The sequence below is a fragment of the Cutaneotrichosporon oleaginosum genome (assembly GCF_008065305.1).
Source record: "Cutaneotrichosporon oleaginosum strain ATCC 20508 chromosome Unknown ATCC20508_contig07, whole genome shotgun sequence".
Lineage (NCBI taxonomy): Eukaryota > Fungi > Basidiomycota > Tremellomycetes > Trichosporonales > Trichosporonaceae > Cutaneotrichosporon > Cutaneotrichosporon oleaginosum.
This window is the reverse complement of record NW_027072176.1, coordinates 319743-332736: the sequence shown is the minus strand read 5'-3', so window position 1 is coordinate 332736 and position 12994 is coordinate 319743. Positions and strand designations below refer to the sequence as shown.

At 62.2% G+C, this 12994-nt stretch overlaps 6 protein-coding genes across 6 annotated transcripts; 4 read left to right on the top strand and 2 right to left on the bottom strand.

The window, feature by feature from the left end:
- Nucleotides 1-403: 403 nt before the first annotated feature.
- COLE_07345 (uncharacterized protein) lies at nucleotides 404-1232 on the bottom strand (the record flags this gene model as incomplete). The annotated part of the gene is made up of 3 exons (XM_065626538.1): nucleotides 404-642; nucleotides 889-964; nucleotides 1110-1232. The coding sequence occupies 3 exons, from the start codon at nucleotides 1230-1232 to the stop codon at nucleotides 404-406; spliced, it is 438 nt and encodes a 145-aa protein (XP_065482155.1).
- A 295-nt stretch (nucleotides 1233-1527) lies between these two features.
- Nucleotides 1528-3329, bottom strand: COLE_07344 (uncharacterized protein; the record flags this gene model as incomplete). The annotated part of the gene is made up of 4 exons (XM_018425899.2): nucleotides 1528-1959; nucleotides 2012-2134; nucleotides 2175-3226; nucleotides 3263-3329. The coding sequence occupies 4 exons, from the start codon at nucleotides 3327-3329 to the stop codon at nucleotides 1528-1530; spliced, it is 1674 nt and encodes a 557-aa protein (XP_018282177.1).
- A 156-nt stretch (nucleotides 3330-3485) lies between these two features.
- On the top strand, nucleotides 3486-4481 carry COLE_07343 (uncharacterized protein; the record flags this gene model as incomplete). The annotated part of the gene is made up of 5 exons (XM_018421123.2): nucleotides 3486-3780; nucleotides 3827-4137; nucleotides 4178-4241; nucleotides 4319-4419; nucleotides 4452-4481. 5 exons carry the CDS (start codon nucleotides 3486-3488, stop codon nucleotides 4479-4481), a joined length of 801 nt encoding a protein of 266 aa, XP_018282178.1.
- Nucleotides 4482-5587: 1106 nt separating this feature from the next.
- COLE_07342 (uncharacterized protein) lies at nucleotides 5588-6585 on the top strand (the record flags this gene model as incomplete). The annotated part of the gene is made up of 3 exons (XM_018421937.2): nucleotides 5588-5941; nucleotides 6001-6243; nucleotides 6298-6585. 3 exons carry the CDS (start codon nucleotides 5588-5590, stop codon nucleotides 6583-6585), a joined length of 885 nt encoding a protein of 294 aa, XP_018282179.1.
- Nucleotides 6586-7941: 1356 nt separating this feature from the next.
- Nucleotides 7942-10401, top strand: COLE_07341 (uncharacterized protein; the record flags this gene model as incomplete). The annotated part of the gene is made up of 2 exons (XM_018419335.2): nucleotides 7942-8109; nucleotides 8146-10401. The coding sequence occupies 2 exons, from the start codon at nucleotides 7942-7944 to the stop codon at nucleotides 10399-10401; spliced, it is 2424 nt and encodes an 807-aa protein (XP_018282180.1).
- A 385-nt stretch (nucleotides 10402-10786) lies between these two features.
- COLE_07340 (uncharacterized protein) lies at nucleotides 10787-11930 on the top strand (the record flags this gene model as incomplete). Its single annotated transcript, XM_018421938.2, has 4 exons — nucleotides 10787-10846; nucleotides 10914-10991; nucleotides 11163-11469; nucleotides 11653-11930. 4 exons carry the CDS (start codon nucleotides 10787-10789, stop codon nucleotides 11928-11930), a joined length of 723 nt encoding a protein of 240 aa, XP_018282181.1.
- Between the last annotated feature and the right edge of the window lie 1064 nt (nucleotides 11931-12994).

Sequence of the window (12994 nt, the reverse complement as noted above, 5' to 3'; positions counted from 1 at the left end):
GACAGGCGCACATCTCTCACTCCTACCATGACCAAATCGAGGCAGAGACAGCATGGGCCCCTCCCTGTCGGTGTCGGTGCCAGTCTGGGGTGGCTCGTGAAGGTCATTCTGAGACCACAGTGATGGCGCTCACAGAGCTGCCCTTGGCATTCACCACATAGAATGCAAAACTTCTGACCAACATTTCGCTTCAGTCGCTCCTTTGCTTGCCCCTCCGGCCCCTTCAGCACCGCTCCTCATGTCTCTCCGTAGTCCACCAGCGACGGGCGGCTGTGGGAAGGAGTACCACCCTCGCTCCCCGATGTCCCACCACGCGCGACACCTCCTGTGGCCTTTGCACCCAAGGAACGAACAGTCCTCGAGAGTGACTGACTGCGTTCCCCTCGCACTATCCAGCTACACGTCATCCACTCAGGAGTACATCAGCTGTTCCGCCGGACATTGTCGCCGCGCACGCCGCTGCCGCGCGACCCCGATCCGAAGGGGGACCGCGGCTCTGGCGGGCTGGCCGGGTCGTGCGCGAACCGCTCGAGATCCTCGATGCTGACGTCGCGCAGCGTGTCGAGCGCCGTGGCCGCGAGGTCGACGCTGGTGTGAGTGGCCGCGACGCGGATAGATGGCCCGAGCGGGGGATGCAAAAGATGGAGGAGTGGAGGATTGAACTCCAGGCCTTCTCAAGTTCGGTGCAAATGAGACGCTCTGCCACTGAGCTACACCCCCGCGGCGACGGCAGGGGCGTGCTCAGCAAGGCGTAGCAGACGGAAGGAGCAGATGGGACTGGGCGATGAGAGCTGGAAGAACGTACCGCGGGACAACATGTCCTCCGAGCGTTTCGGACGCGACCAACGCCTCTTTCCATCTTCATCAGCGTGTTCGGAGACGACGCACCGCTCAACACAGAGACACCACTTGCATCCCTCCGAGAGCCCGCGGAACCCGGGGCGGCGGGACGAGAGGTCGTTGCCTGGCGTCAGACTCGGCACTGCGCCTCGCCGGCCACCGTCGTCGCTCGTCGTCGCTCGTCATCGCCGTCGCCCATTGCCCCCGGGCCCGTCGCCATCCCCGTCGCCATCCTGGCCGCCGCCCCCCCTCGGCCTTCACCCACTCACCCCGGCTCTTGCTGAACTCCAAAAACGCCTTGGACACCACCGCGCCGACGTAGTGCCGCCCCGGATCGTCGGGCGAGCCCCAGCAGTATCCGTCGCGGAAGAAGCCTGTGGGGTGGGACGCATCCCCGGGGCGCGTGAGGGGTTGGAGCGGGCCGTGGAGGACTGGTATGAGGCGTGTCGTGGGCGGGACTCACCACTCATCCGCGCCGTTTCGAGGACCATCGTGCTGGCGTTGCGTGTGAGGAGGCGGGACATGGCGAGTGTGAGAATGGTGGGTTGCTGTGATGGTCAGGTGTGGATGACGTCGGCACCTTATTTGGTTCCCAACTTGTATCAAGTTGGCCGCGTACTTTGCTCGCTCAAGCCGCTCATGATGCATGCACCCCTCAACTACGATACCCTACGTAATGCGCCTCGCCTATGCAGTCTTCACAATCGCAGCCTCAGCCGCCGCACACGCATCCACCAGCCTACCCAGCACCATCTCCGCGTCGCCCTCGGCCTCTGCTGCCCAGCTCTTCGCTTTGGCCGCCACCGGCGCCAGCCACAGGTTCCGGAGGCCGGTCAGGCGCGTCAGGTCCCCGAACCCGCTCTTGTTCTCCCCGTCCACCTTGAGTATGAACCACACGAGGTTGGCGCTCTCAGCGAGCCAGACCGGCCAGAACGTTTCCAGTACTTTCGGCAGACTCAGCTCCAGCGGCGAATCCACTTGTGGGAGGCGGTAGAGGAGGGGCGTGAGGGTCTGGGTGAGGGCCGGGCAGAGGAGAGATGGGGTGGTGGCGAGCGATTCGCGCAGTAGAGAGAGCGCGAGTACTCGGATGTTGTCGAAGGGGTTGATGGGCTCGAGAATCTGTCGTTAGCTTGCCCACAAACATCTGAGAGAAGTGAAGGGTTGAACACACCTGTTCGTACAGCTTGATTTGATGCAGTGGCGACTTGACGGCGGCAATCAGTGCGCCTAGTAATTTGCTGAGAGCCAGCCGCGTGTTCGGGCTCTGGTGGAGCTGGATTAGAGGCATGATGTGCTGAGGTTAGCTCAAACTGGGTTCGAGTCGGACTACTCACCTCGAGCAAGAATGTGACCTGGTCATACTCGACAACGACGCCAGCGCGCACAAGCGCCCACAACAACGCTGTTCCAGCATCAACAGCACTCCCATTCAAGCAGATGTTGATGACGGGCATGGCGTCCTCCAGTGTGCTCGCGGGGAACGCGGTGCCGGGATTGGAGGCGAGGAGGAGGAGGGACGCGATGGAGGACTGTGGGCGCACAGCCGAGCTACTCCTGATCCGCTCGACGAGTCCCGCACGGTCGATGCCAAGCGCGGCGCACGACGACGCAGCCGCGTCCAGCGCGGCTTGGCCGCCCTCCCACCCCTCCTCTTCGTGCAGCGCAAACCTTGGGTTCGCCACGAGGAACTGGCGCGGCGTGAGTTCCGCGCACACGTTGGGCCCAAACACCATGACGGCGTGGTGCAGGATGTCGGTTAGCACGGCATTCTGCTCGCCGCCCTTGTCCTCTGTCCCAGCTTGCCACTTCCACGCCGCGTCGACGAGCGTGGACGAGCGCAGAAGAATGGAGCGGGACAAGTCGACGGCAATGCTCGGCGGCGCACTGCCCGGAACAGCTTTGATGAGGGGCACAAGCACGTCCTGCATAGCCAAGAGGGTCGGCGTGCTCCGCTTCACCGTGAGGCGCGGGACGGCGGCGGCGTACATGTCCAGCATGGCTTCGAGCTGTGGCTGCGCCGACGCCCAGTTGATTTCGTCGTCGTCGTCGCTCTCCCCATCACTAACGGCGTAGGGATCGGCCAGCTCCGTGATTTCGGCCAGCGCCAAATTCAGGGCGAGCACGACTTCGCGCGCGTCGCCGTGCTGGGCTAGGAGGTTGAGGAACTCTCGCGCCAACGGCTGCTCAGGAATGAGGGGGAGGAAGGGGGGGATGGTGGTCAGCGAGGCGTCGTGCAGCACTGCCAAGCGCCCTTTGTCCGCTGCGTCGCCGACGGGCTTGAGGACATCGAGCACGGCTTCGAGGAAGGCCTCGCGCATCACGGGGTCGCGCGAAGTCAGGAGGGCGGCGGAGAAGCTATCCAGCACAGCGGAGAGCTGCACCGGTTCTGTGATCAGCGGCCGGCGTCTAGCAGCGTACGAACCGTCGCCTTCGCCCGCCGTAAGGACTATGTCTCCGAGCGACTTTGTTACGTGCGCGAGGTCGGCCATGCTGGGGGCCTGGAGGAGTGAACGGAGCGTCAGAAGCCTCGACGTGTCTCGCGTTTCGGGACCACCTCCACCGCCGTAACGGCGGGCCGAATAATTCACTCGATCACAACAACAACTGTGCTGTCGTCCTCCCTTCGTCTTTGCTTGCGGCCCACCATGACCCATCCCCTCCGGCGCATCTCCACCGGCTCGCTCTCCTCTCTCGCGCGGTCGCAGTCCCAAGCCTCCCCGTCGGGGCTGGACTGGCTCGAGCCGGCTCTCACCGACCTGGCCGACGAAGCGTCTACCCTCGCAGCGAACATCGCGCGCATGAACGAGATGCACGACGCGCTCGAACACTTCAACGAGGGCTTTGCGGCGTACTTGTACGCGCTGAAGATTAACGCGTTCTGCGTCGAGTGGAATGAGGCGCCAGATGCGAACAGCTGGAGAAGGCTAGAGGAGCTGAGCGGTGAGCGTTGCGATGAAGGTCGCGGACGAGCAGTGGCTGACGCTAGTCCCCGAACCTCCACCTGCACCCAGGCCAGAACCGAGTAGAGAGCTCGCGTCCAGCACCCGCTCGCACCCCACTTCGCCGAATGGCGGGGATACGACGTACGCGACGATATATGCGCACTCGCCGGAACCGCGCGCTCCCGCCCGAGGCGGGTTGCGTGGGCGGGGCAGCGCTAGGGGGCGGGGCACGCGAGGGGCGGCGCCAACAGCGGCGGAGCGCCGGGCCGCGATGGGCGCGAAGAAGCGGCGCGAGGTCGAGATCTCTAAAATTATCGACACACAGCTGCCGCTCGAGTACCGCGGAGGCGATGCGGTGCGTCCATGTCGAAGATATGGTAGCGTGCTGACGTCAGGATTTGCGGCTGGTGATGGAGCAGGTTATTGACAAGCTTATGGAGGCGGAGGTGGGGTTGGCTAGTGAGTTTGGGCGGCCACAGCTGGGTCTGCGTGGAGGAGAGAATGACGGGGATAGGCCAGGAGGTGGCTCACGGCAGTCGGCGCAATTGTTGGGCAACCCCCACTTCTGCACTCTCGCGTAAACAAGGCGCTCATTGCGCTCGTGGCGAAGAAGCTTGTGACCAAGACGAGCGACAAGGTATGTACGCAGTGAGGCGCGGCTGACGGCAGGGCAAGACGATATACGCTTGGGAAGGGTAGAGCGAGATGTGGCACAGCATGCACGGCGCGGAATGCGGGTCAGCGTCTGCTGCCTCTACGTGGGCTAGGTGACTTGGCATCAGAGTCTAGGAATGCTAGAGCTAGAGGCAGTGGTTGTGGGGCCGAAGACTGACCGGCTCCGCTCGCAGCCACTCGGTCCTAAGGCGATGTTGAGCGCTCACGCTGCTCGGACGAAGAACGGCAAACGTGGCTTGGCGCGCAATGTTGTGATGTGCGCCAAGCCAGGCAGAATCGGCGCCTCTTCTGCACGTCGTTGCACTGAATATGCAGCAGTAATGTTGGAAAGTCGAGCAGAGACATGGTGAAGAAGATGTAAACGAGCAGACTCAATACGCGTCGCGTGCTGCATCGACGACTACTGTAGAGGTAGAGTGCATGTGCGGCATGAGCGGCAACAGCGGCAAGCAGCAGCAGCCAAGCGTCGAGCGTCGAGCGTCGAGCGGAAGCAGAGAGGGGGGGCGCGCGTCACCAGCGCGTCTTGATTGGTCCCTGGTGCGTGCGACGCCCTGGCGATCGAGGTGGAGGTGGCACCCAAAAGATTAAAGGGGAGGGTGGAATAAGCAACGTGCGTCACCCACCGACCGTGTGTCTGCTGGCCCTCTTTGAGCCGCGAGCCGCGATCACCGTCAGGGTCAAGGCCGAGTTGGGAGCGCGGCTCTTGAGCTCGTCGCAGTCGGCCACAACGCCGACAACAACTTTGATCCTCCTCTCTACTCTTTCAACATCTGCATCTCTACTCCATTCCACATCTCATCTATAGCTACATAGACACTCTACACGCCCACACACACACGACTCTCACGCCCATCACGTCGTTACTTTGGCTCGAGGTCTCGCATCCCTCCACCGCCTTCGTGACACCCATTCAGATCCATATCGCGCGTCGCTGCCCTCTCCTCACACAGCTCAGCTCACCGAGCTCACGCATCTTCACCACGTTGCACGCCCTCCCCCCAACTCCTCCTCCTTGACCCACTTTCGCCCCTCCCCTCAGCTCCTGCACTTGCCTTCTCGCGGCTAGCTCCCTCGCTCCGCTCGCCCCGACCACCCCCATCCCCCGTACCCCCCACACCACACCCCCCGCCATGCCCTCAGGCTCTTTCTCGACAAAAGACTACGCGCCCCTCGCGGACGAGGTCAATCCTCCGTTTGGAAGAGTCGCGCCCGCCCCAATCTCGCGCAACGGTACGATCGTGTACTCGAAACGGTCCAGCGCATCTGGCTCTGACACCTCGTTCAGCAGCTACGACAGAAAGGGCAAGGGGCGCGCATACGATGACGACGGCGATATCGGGAGCCGCAGCGCACACCATGCTGCGGGATCCAGCAACTCTTGGCAAGGCGGGGGGCCATACTCTCAAGGACGGTATGACGCTGCAGAAGAGCCAAGCTACCCTCCACTCAACGAGACGGAAGAAGAGGAGAAGCGAATCCAAGCTGTGCGTTGCCGCCAACATTTTCATGCCGGCCTGCCGGAAGGCATGCATGCTCACGCCAGAACCTCGCCAAGTTTGCTGCGCGAGACAGTGCGCGCCGCAAAGCCGCACGCGTGAGCAGGATCGGTAGCTCGCCGTCCAACTCTCGCCCAAACTCGATCACGAGCACCTCGTCGTCGTCGCATCGCAGCCAGCCCATGAGTCCGATGAGTCCGCTCTCGCCCATCTCAGAAGGCAAACGCACCAGTCTCCTTGGCCTGAGCCGCAGCAGCAGCAGCAACAAAGGCAAGGAGCGCGAAGCCGAGGTGAGTAGCCCCGCACCCACACACTTGCACGCGCACCTGAATCTGACGCCACAGCCGCTCGCACAGACGGACGCCCAGCGCACCCATGCCCACGCGGACGCCAACGTGAACCCGTACGCACCGTCGATGCATAGTTCGAGCCCGTTCGCCGACCCTGTCGACCTGCCGCCGACACCGACGGATGCGGACGGATATGTCGGGCCGCGATGGCGCGGCGGGGCGGCCGCGACAGAGGCGCCGGCGCCGCGCAAGGAGCGTTGGTGGCACAGCTTGTGCGCGTGGGGCGCTGACCTTGATGGAGGGGACAGCAACCAGGCAGGCCGGACGAACCCGATGGAGTAGGGGTGGGGTAGCATGGGCATGGGTAGGTAGAGATAGAGTTGATGTTGATTTGTACACGCATGGCTAGATGTGGATCATGTCCAGATGACAACTGGAGAGACAAGAGTCGTCGAGGAGCATCATGGACCACGGAGCGTACGGAGGGATCAGTAGATCGGATGAGATAGCGGCTAAACGGTCTCTGGCATTACGGCTCAATTGGCGTCGAGTGGTGGAGAGCGCATGCATCAAGGAGCAAGGAGACTGGCGTGCAAGCGACGACAGGGGCAGGACGGAGCTCCATGGCGCAACGCAACGCCTCGACGCACCCTCACCAGCAACCACCGCCACGACGTAGATGCATGCATTCAAGTAAGAAGAATGCATGCATGCAGCATGTACAGGATGGGCGATGAAGCGAAAGCACAGATTAAACGTAGGGTGGTGAGTGTGCCACGGGAGGAAACGCCGTATAGGCCCGAGGGGTTGGCCACCGTACAGCATTCCCACTCACCCAACTCTCGCCCCTTCCTTCCCCGCTCCTCCCCCCTCGTCCCCCCTCGTGCCGTGCCACCCACCCTCAAGAGTCCTCGGCGCGTCTCCTCCGTCCCGCCTCATCATCCACACGTCCAACAACAACAACAACAACAACAATACCTTTCTCCTCATCATCCCCAGTCTCCTCAACGGTAATCAGTATCCATCGCCATCTCCTCCTCCCCCGTCTCCTCGCGCATCCCTCGCCCACGCCACCGTTATCACCCGCGGCCTTCTCCTTCAACTCGCCTCCCAACAATCAACAATCAAAACCCCCAAGCGCATCCACCTCGACGAGCCACCAGCAGTCATCAAACTCCAACGCCTAGCGGCAGTCGCGTCAATCCGCGTCCATCCACAAACATCGCCAGCAACAGCGATACTCCATTCATCCTTGATCACCCCGCGGACAATCATCATTCGCAAGCACCAAGCACCCACCCCCAGCTGCTTCACCAAGCATCCATCCCGTCCCATCCCCTCAATTCACCTAACCATACCTACTCGCACGCGACCTTCATAGCCTCATCAGGCCCCGCCTCATCATGGTCCGCGAGACACGAGGCTCGGCTGCGCGTGAGGCTGCGTCGCGTGAGTCCCCGCCACTCATCCATCCACTCACACCAGACCCCAACCCTTCCCCCGACTCTGGGAGCAAGCGCAAACGGCGCAGCTCTGAGGCGTCATCATCTGCAGTTCCCAACGGCGAAACGCCAGAAAACAAGCGCGTGCGCACAAATGGCAAGGCCGAGACAATCAAGGAGGAGTCCGAATCCGCGTCCTCTGGCCGGCTGTTGACAAAAGACATCCGCGAGGCCGTCGCGTTGATCCTCTCCCAGTATGTCTACAACGCATCCTCGCCCTGACGCGCGCAGAATGGCCTCGGGCCTCCCATTTCCCATCAATGGCATCCTCTCTTTGGCCCTGCCTCCCGACTTCTCGAATGCAGAGGAGAACACGCTCGGATGGCTTCTCCGCCAGGAGTCGCTTACGTGGGAGAAGCTGGTGGTGAGTGGCGCCGTTTCTTTCCTCAACTCACAACAGTCCATATTCCATCTCTTCGCCGGCCACCTCCTTATGCCAGCTTCCTACCCCAACCCCATCCCCTCGCTTGATCGATTCCACCTCCCTGTTCCCCCTCTACCCTCCCACTTCGCGCCCATGAACGTGTACACATTTTGCCGCGGGCTGTACGCCCTCCTCCTCCAGGTCGAGGAGCAGATTGGCGGGACACCTCCCGACGTCAAGCCCACCGAGCGCTGGGCGCTCATGCAAAAGACACCAGGTCACGGGCTTGGAACATCCGGAGGCGACTGGTTTACCGCTGCCGCGGACCTACGCGAGGTCGAGGCCGCACGCAAGCGTATGGGCGTCAAGAACGGTGAGACATTACTGTCAAAACTCGCCGCTGGCGAGAAGAAGTTCGGCGCCGCCCAGCCGCTCGTCGTTCAGGCAACCGAGCCGCTCGGAAAAGGCAAGGGCAAGGTGCCGACTCTGTCCGAGTCCCTTATACGTCGCGCAAGTCTCAAGGCGCAGCGGTGGAAGGAGAGTTACGCCGCGAGGCGGAGGAGCGGGTTTGGCAGCATTCTTCATGAAGTGACGGCCATCCCGCAGAGCACTGGATGGACGCCGACATTTGGCCCAAGCTACGAATCGACCAACGCCCAGGGCCTCGGTTACTTCTCGACCCTCAGCCTCATGCACGAGCGCCGCCGGAAACACCTCCACCAGGAAGTCACCGCCAAGGTACTTTCTGTCGCCGAGGATGACGGGTGGTACGGCACTCTGCCGGCGGAGGAGAAGGAGAGCAAGTCTGCAGACGTCGAGATGAAGGAAAACATCAACGGCGACGGCGACAAGGAGGTTGCTGCCAAGACGGATGTTGACGCCATCCTTGCCACAAACGCCAAGTGTATCGAGGAACTGCAAGAGTGGCAACAGGTGCGCGTGGCTCGTGGTGATCCCGAATGGGTGTCGGAGCGTGAGGGCGCCATCGCCGATGTGGTGTTTGGATCGCTTGTCAAGTTGGTCGAGGACGCGTCTCTTCCTCCATCGGCCCTACTCCCCGACTGGAAGGTGGACGCGGATCAGACCGACGCCGAGAAGAAGGAGTCGGACAAGAAGTCATTGGGGCTCGCGCACAAGCTCGCTCGCCGGCTGATCGCCAACCGTGCTCCCATCATGCGCGGTACACTCGACCCCCGCCGTCCCCAGGCGCTACACGACAACGTCACGCTTCGTCTTCGCGCGCAGGCCCAGGCGGCCATCACTGCTCCCGCGTCACATGGAGTTAACGGCGCGCCTCACGCCCCACCACCAAAGGCGTCTCCGGGCACACCAGGCTTCATGCCACCTCCATCGTCGACTATCCGCGAACCGCCGCCCCACACAATGCCAAACAACATCAACATGCGCTACTACCCGCAGCAGCAGGGCCGCGCACCTTATCCCTCTCCCCAGCAGCAGGTGCAAAAGTCGCCGCACCAACCGCACCAGCCGCTCACGCCACAACAGCACCACCAGGCGCTTCCTCAGCACCAGGGAATGCAGCATCCTGGCATGCAGCAGCACCACGCGATGCAGCAGCAGATGCAGGCTCAGCAGGCGATGCAGATGGGGCTACAGCACGGACAACACCAGATGCCGATGGTACCCGGCGGCTCGCCCGCGCACCCTCATGTGCGCCAAATGATGGGCATGATGCCACAGGGCGTCCCGCAAGGTGTCCCTCAAGGCGGCATGCCGGGTGGTATGCAGATGCCGCAGCAGTTTGCGCACGGATCGCCCCAGCAGCAGATGTTCCGACCACAGGGCGGCATGATGCACCCACAGCAGCAGCAGATGCAGCAACAGCACATGCAGCAACAGCAACAGCAACAGCAAATGCAGCAACAGCAACAGCAAATGCAGCAACAGCAACAGCAGCAGATGCAACAGCAACAGCAAATGCAGCAGCAGCAGCAGCAGCAGCAGCAGCAGCAACAGTTCCGGCCCATGCCTGGGATGAACTCGCCGTCTCCGGGCGGCATGGGATACCCACAGCAGCGCATGATGTCGGTTCCTTCGAGTCTGCGGCAGCCATACGGCATGCCTGGAACGCCAGGTCCGGGCACGCCTGGCACGCCCGGCAGCATGGGCACGCCAGGCGGCATGGGCACCGCGGGCATGCCCATGCAGATGTACCAGCCAGGGTACGGGAGTCCGATGCCCGTGCGCGTCGGCATGCCTGGGGTGAACAATGCCGTGCCCATGATGGGGCAGATGCAGGTCATGCCTGGGCAGCAGGTGATGCACCGGTAACAGGTTAGAGGAGGGCGAGTCGGCAGTGTCCCCCCACGCATGTGGGCATGTGGCGACTTGGGGGGAGACGTCTATCGAGCGAGCAGCATGGCCGCGCCCGCCACCAGGCCAAGAAGGGCAGCATCCGCAGATATGACCGCGCCGCGATCCCCCCGCAGCAAATGGCGACGATGAGACTAGCAGTTATGTTATATTGGGTATATGCAGCGACTGAGAGCGCATGGGGGTGGGTGCAGTAAACGGTCAAGTTGATGCGGCAGGAAGACGCCACGTGAATTGTCACGTGACATACACGTGGGCGATGATGCGTTGCGCTTGCGCGTACCGCACAACGTCAACTTGAACACTCGTCGCGTCTGACATCGTATCCTATACCTCAAACATCATGGACGGCATCACCAACGTCCCCATTGCACACCTCAAGAAGGGCGAGGTTAACCTCGGTGTGAGTTGAGTTGGTGCAGCGACAGGCAGCGACGGAACTCGGCGGGTGAAGAACTCGCTAATTCCAGACCTCGATCATGGCAGTGCAGTTCGACGGCGGCGTGGTTATTGGCGCCGACACGCGGACGACGACGGGGTCGTATATTGTGAGTTGGCCAGACCTCCATCATCGGCATAAACTCTTCCCAGTAGAATGTCTCGGGCGCCGTTTTCATCCCCACTCGTCTCCCCCTCTACCCCGCCATTCTCCTTCCCCTCCTCCCTCCCTCCCCCTCCTCTTGACCCAGCACCTCCCCAGTACACCCCCCTGACCCCAGGCAAACCGCGTCACAGACAAACTCACGCACATCCACGACCGGATCTACTGCTGCCGCTCGGGCAGTGCGGCGGACACGCAGGCCGTCGCGGACATTGTGCACCACCACGCACAAGTCTACACGTCGGTGTACGGCGGCGCGCCGAGCGTTGCGACCGTCGCTGCGCTCTTCGAGAAGCTTTGCTACGAGAACAAGGACCAGCTGAGCGCCGGCATCATCGTCGCGGGCTGGGACGAGGAGAAGGGCGGGAGCGTGTACAATATTCCCCTTGGCGGCGGGATCTTCCAACAGCCGTGGGCTATTGGTGGTGAGTTTGGATGGGGATGGTTGGCGTTGAGTGGAGGCCAAGGAGTTGGGTCGCGGAAAGCAGGCCAGTGGGCGGTAGATCTCCTGTTGGCAGCTCGGCATAGGTAGTCGAGCCTCACCCGCAACCCTTGTCCAGCCCTCGCTTTCACATCCCCTCGCACCCAACGCATCGTGCTCACCCCAGGCTCCGGCTCCACCTACGTTTACGGCTACTGCGACGCGACCTACCGCGAGGGCTGGGGGGAAGAGGAGACTGTCAACTTTGTCAAGAACACTCTCGCCCTCGCCATGTCGCGTGACGGCTCGTCTGGCGGCTGCATCCGCATGTGCGTGATCAAAGACTCTGGCGTTCGTCGCATCTTCGTGCCCGGGAACGAGCTGCCACGCTTCTGGGAGGGCAAGGAGGTCCTGGGCTCGAGTGCTGGCGCGACGGCGTCGGTGCCAGGCGTTGTTGCGGCGTAACGAGCGCCGCAAGCGAGCATACAGATGAGCCCAGGGCATAGAAGTGTAATGATAGATGCAGACGCTATTTTCAGACCGGGTTGGTGCTGAGACATGGTGGGGTCCTACTGTCTCCCGACCATGGCTGATCGCGCTGAAGTGGGCTCGAGGAGGCCGAGAATGTTTGATGCATGGTTGATGACATGAACGAGGTGTGGGGTCGAAAAGAGGGAGACGTGGGGGGAGTAGAGGGGGGCTACGGTGACTGTCCTGGTTGCCCGGTGCCTTCTCTACCTCCACCCTGCGATTCATTCATCCCGTACGCCATCGCCCATCCTTGCTCGGCGTCGTCCATCTTCCATCTCTCTTTCTCTCCATTCTCCTCCATCCTCGTCTCCATCCTCCTCCTTCCATTGCCTACGACCTCGTCGTCATTCTCTTTCTCTCGGCGTCGAGCGCACACACCCGCCACCCCCTCGCGCCGCTCTCTCCACTCCCATCCAGACCCTGACTTGGCAACAACACGACTACTGACAACTTGCCGTCGCATCGCAGTCGCCCAGCTGCCAGCTCGTGCAAGGCGTCGCCCATCGGTCACTTAATCAACGTCCAGCACCCCGTCGACGGTGTGAGTCATACATCCCGAGGTCCGCCGGAAGACACCGCGGAGATACGCGAGATAACAACGCTCTCGGCATCGCGTACCTCTTCCCTTCCATCGGCCCCGTCTCCACCTCCATCCTCCTCCACCTTTGAGCATCACTCATCAGCAGCCCTCATCCGTTGCCTCGAATTCTACATCACACCGCGCCTCCTCACACCTCTGCCCCCTCTAGTCGCCCCCCTTTCGCACGCCAGGAGAACGCCCACCCCTTCCCCTTCCCCGCCTACGCCCCCACCCCCGTTCCCGCCTCGCCCGGGTGTGCCGGCGTTCCTCGCGTCCGCCACCGCCACTTCTAACACGACAAGTCTTGCTTCTGCAGCGGCGAGCACGGACAAAAGCTACTGGCTGGCTGCACTCTATCACTATCACTCATCATCTCCGCACCTACACTGTGCGGAGTTTGTTGTTCGATCCACTGTTC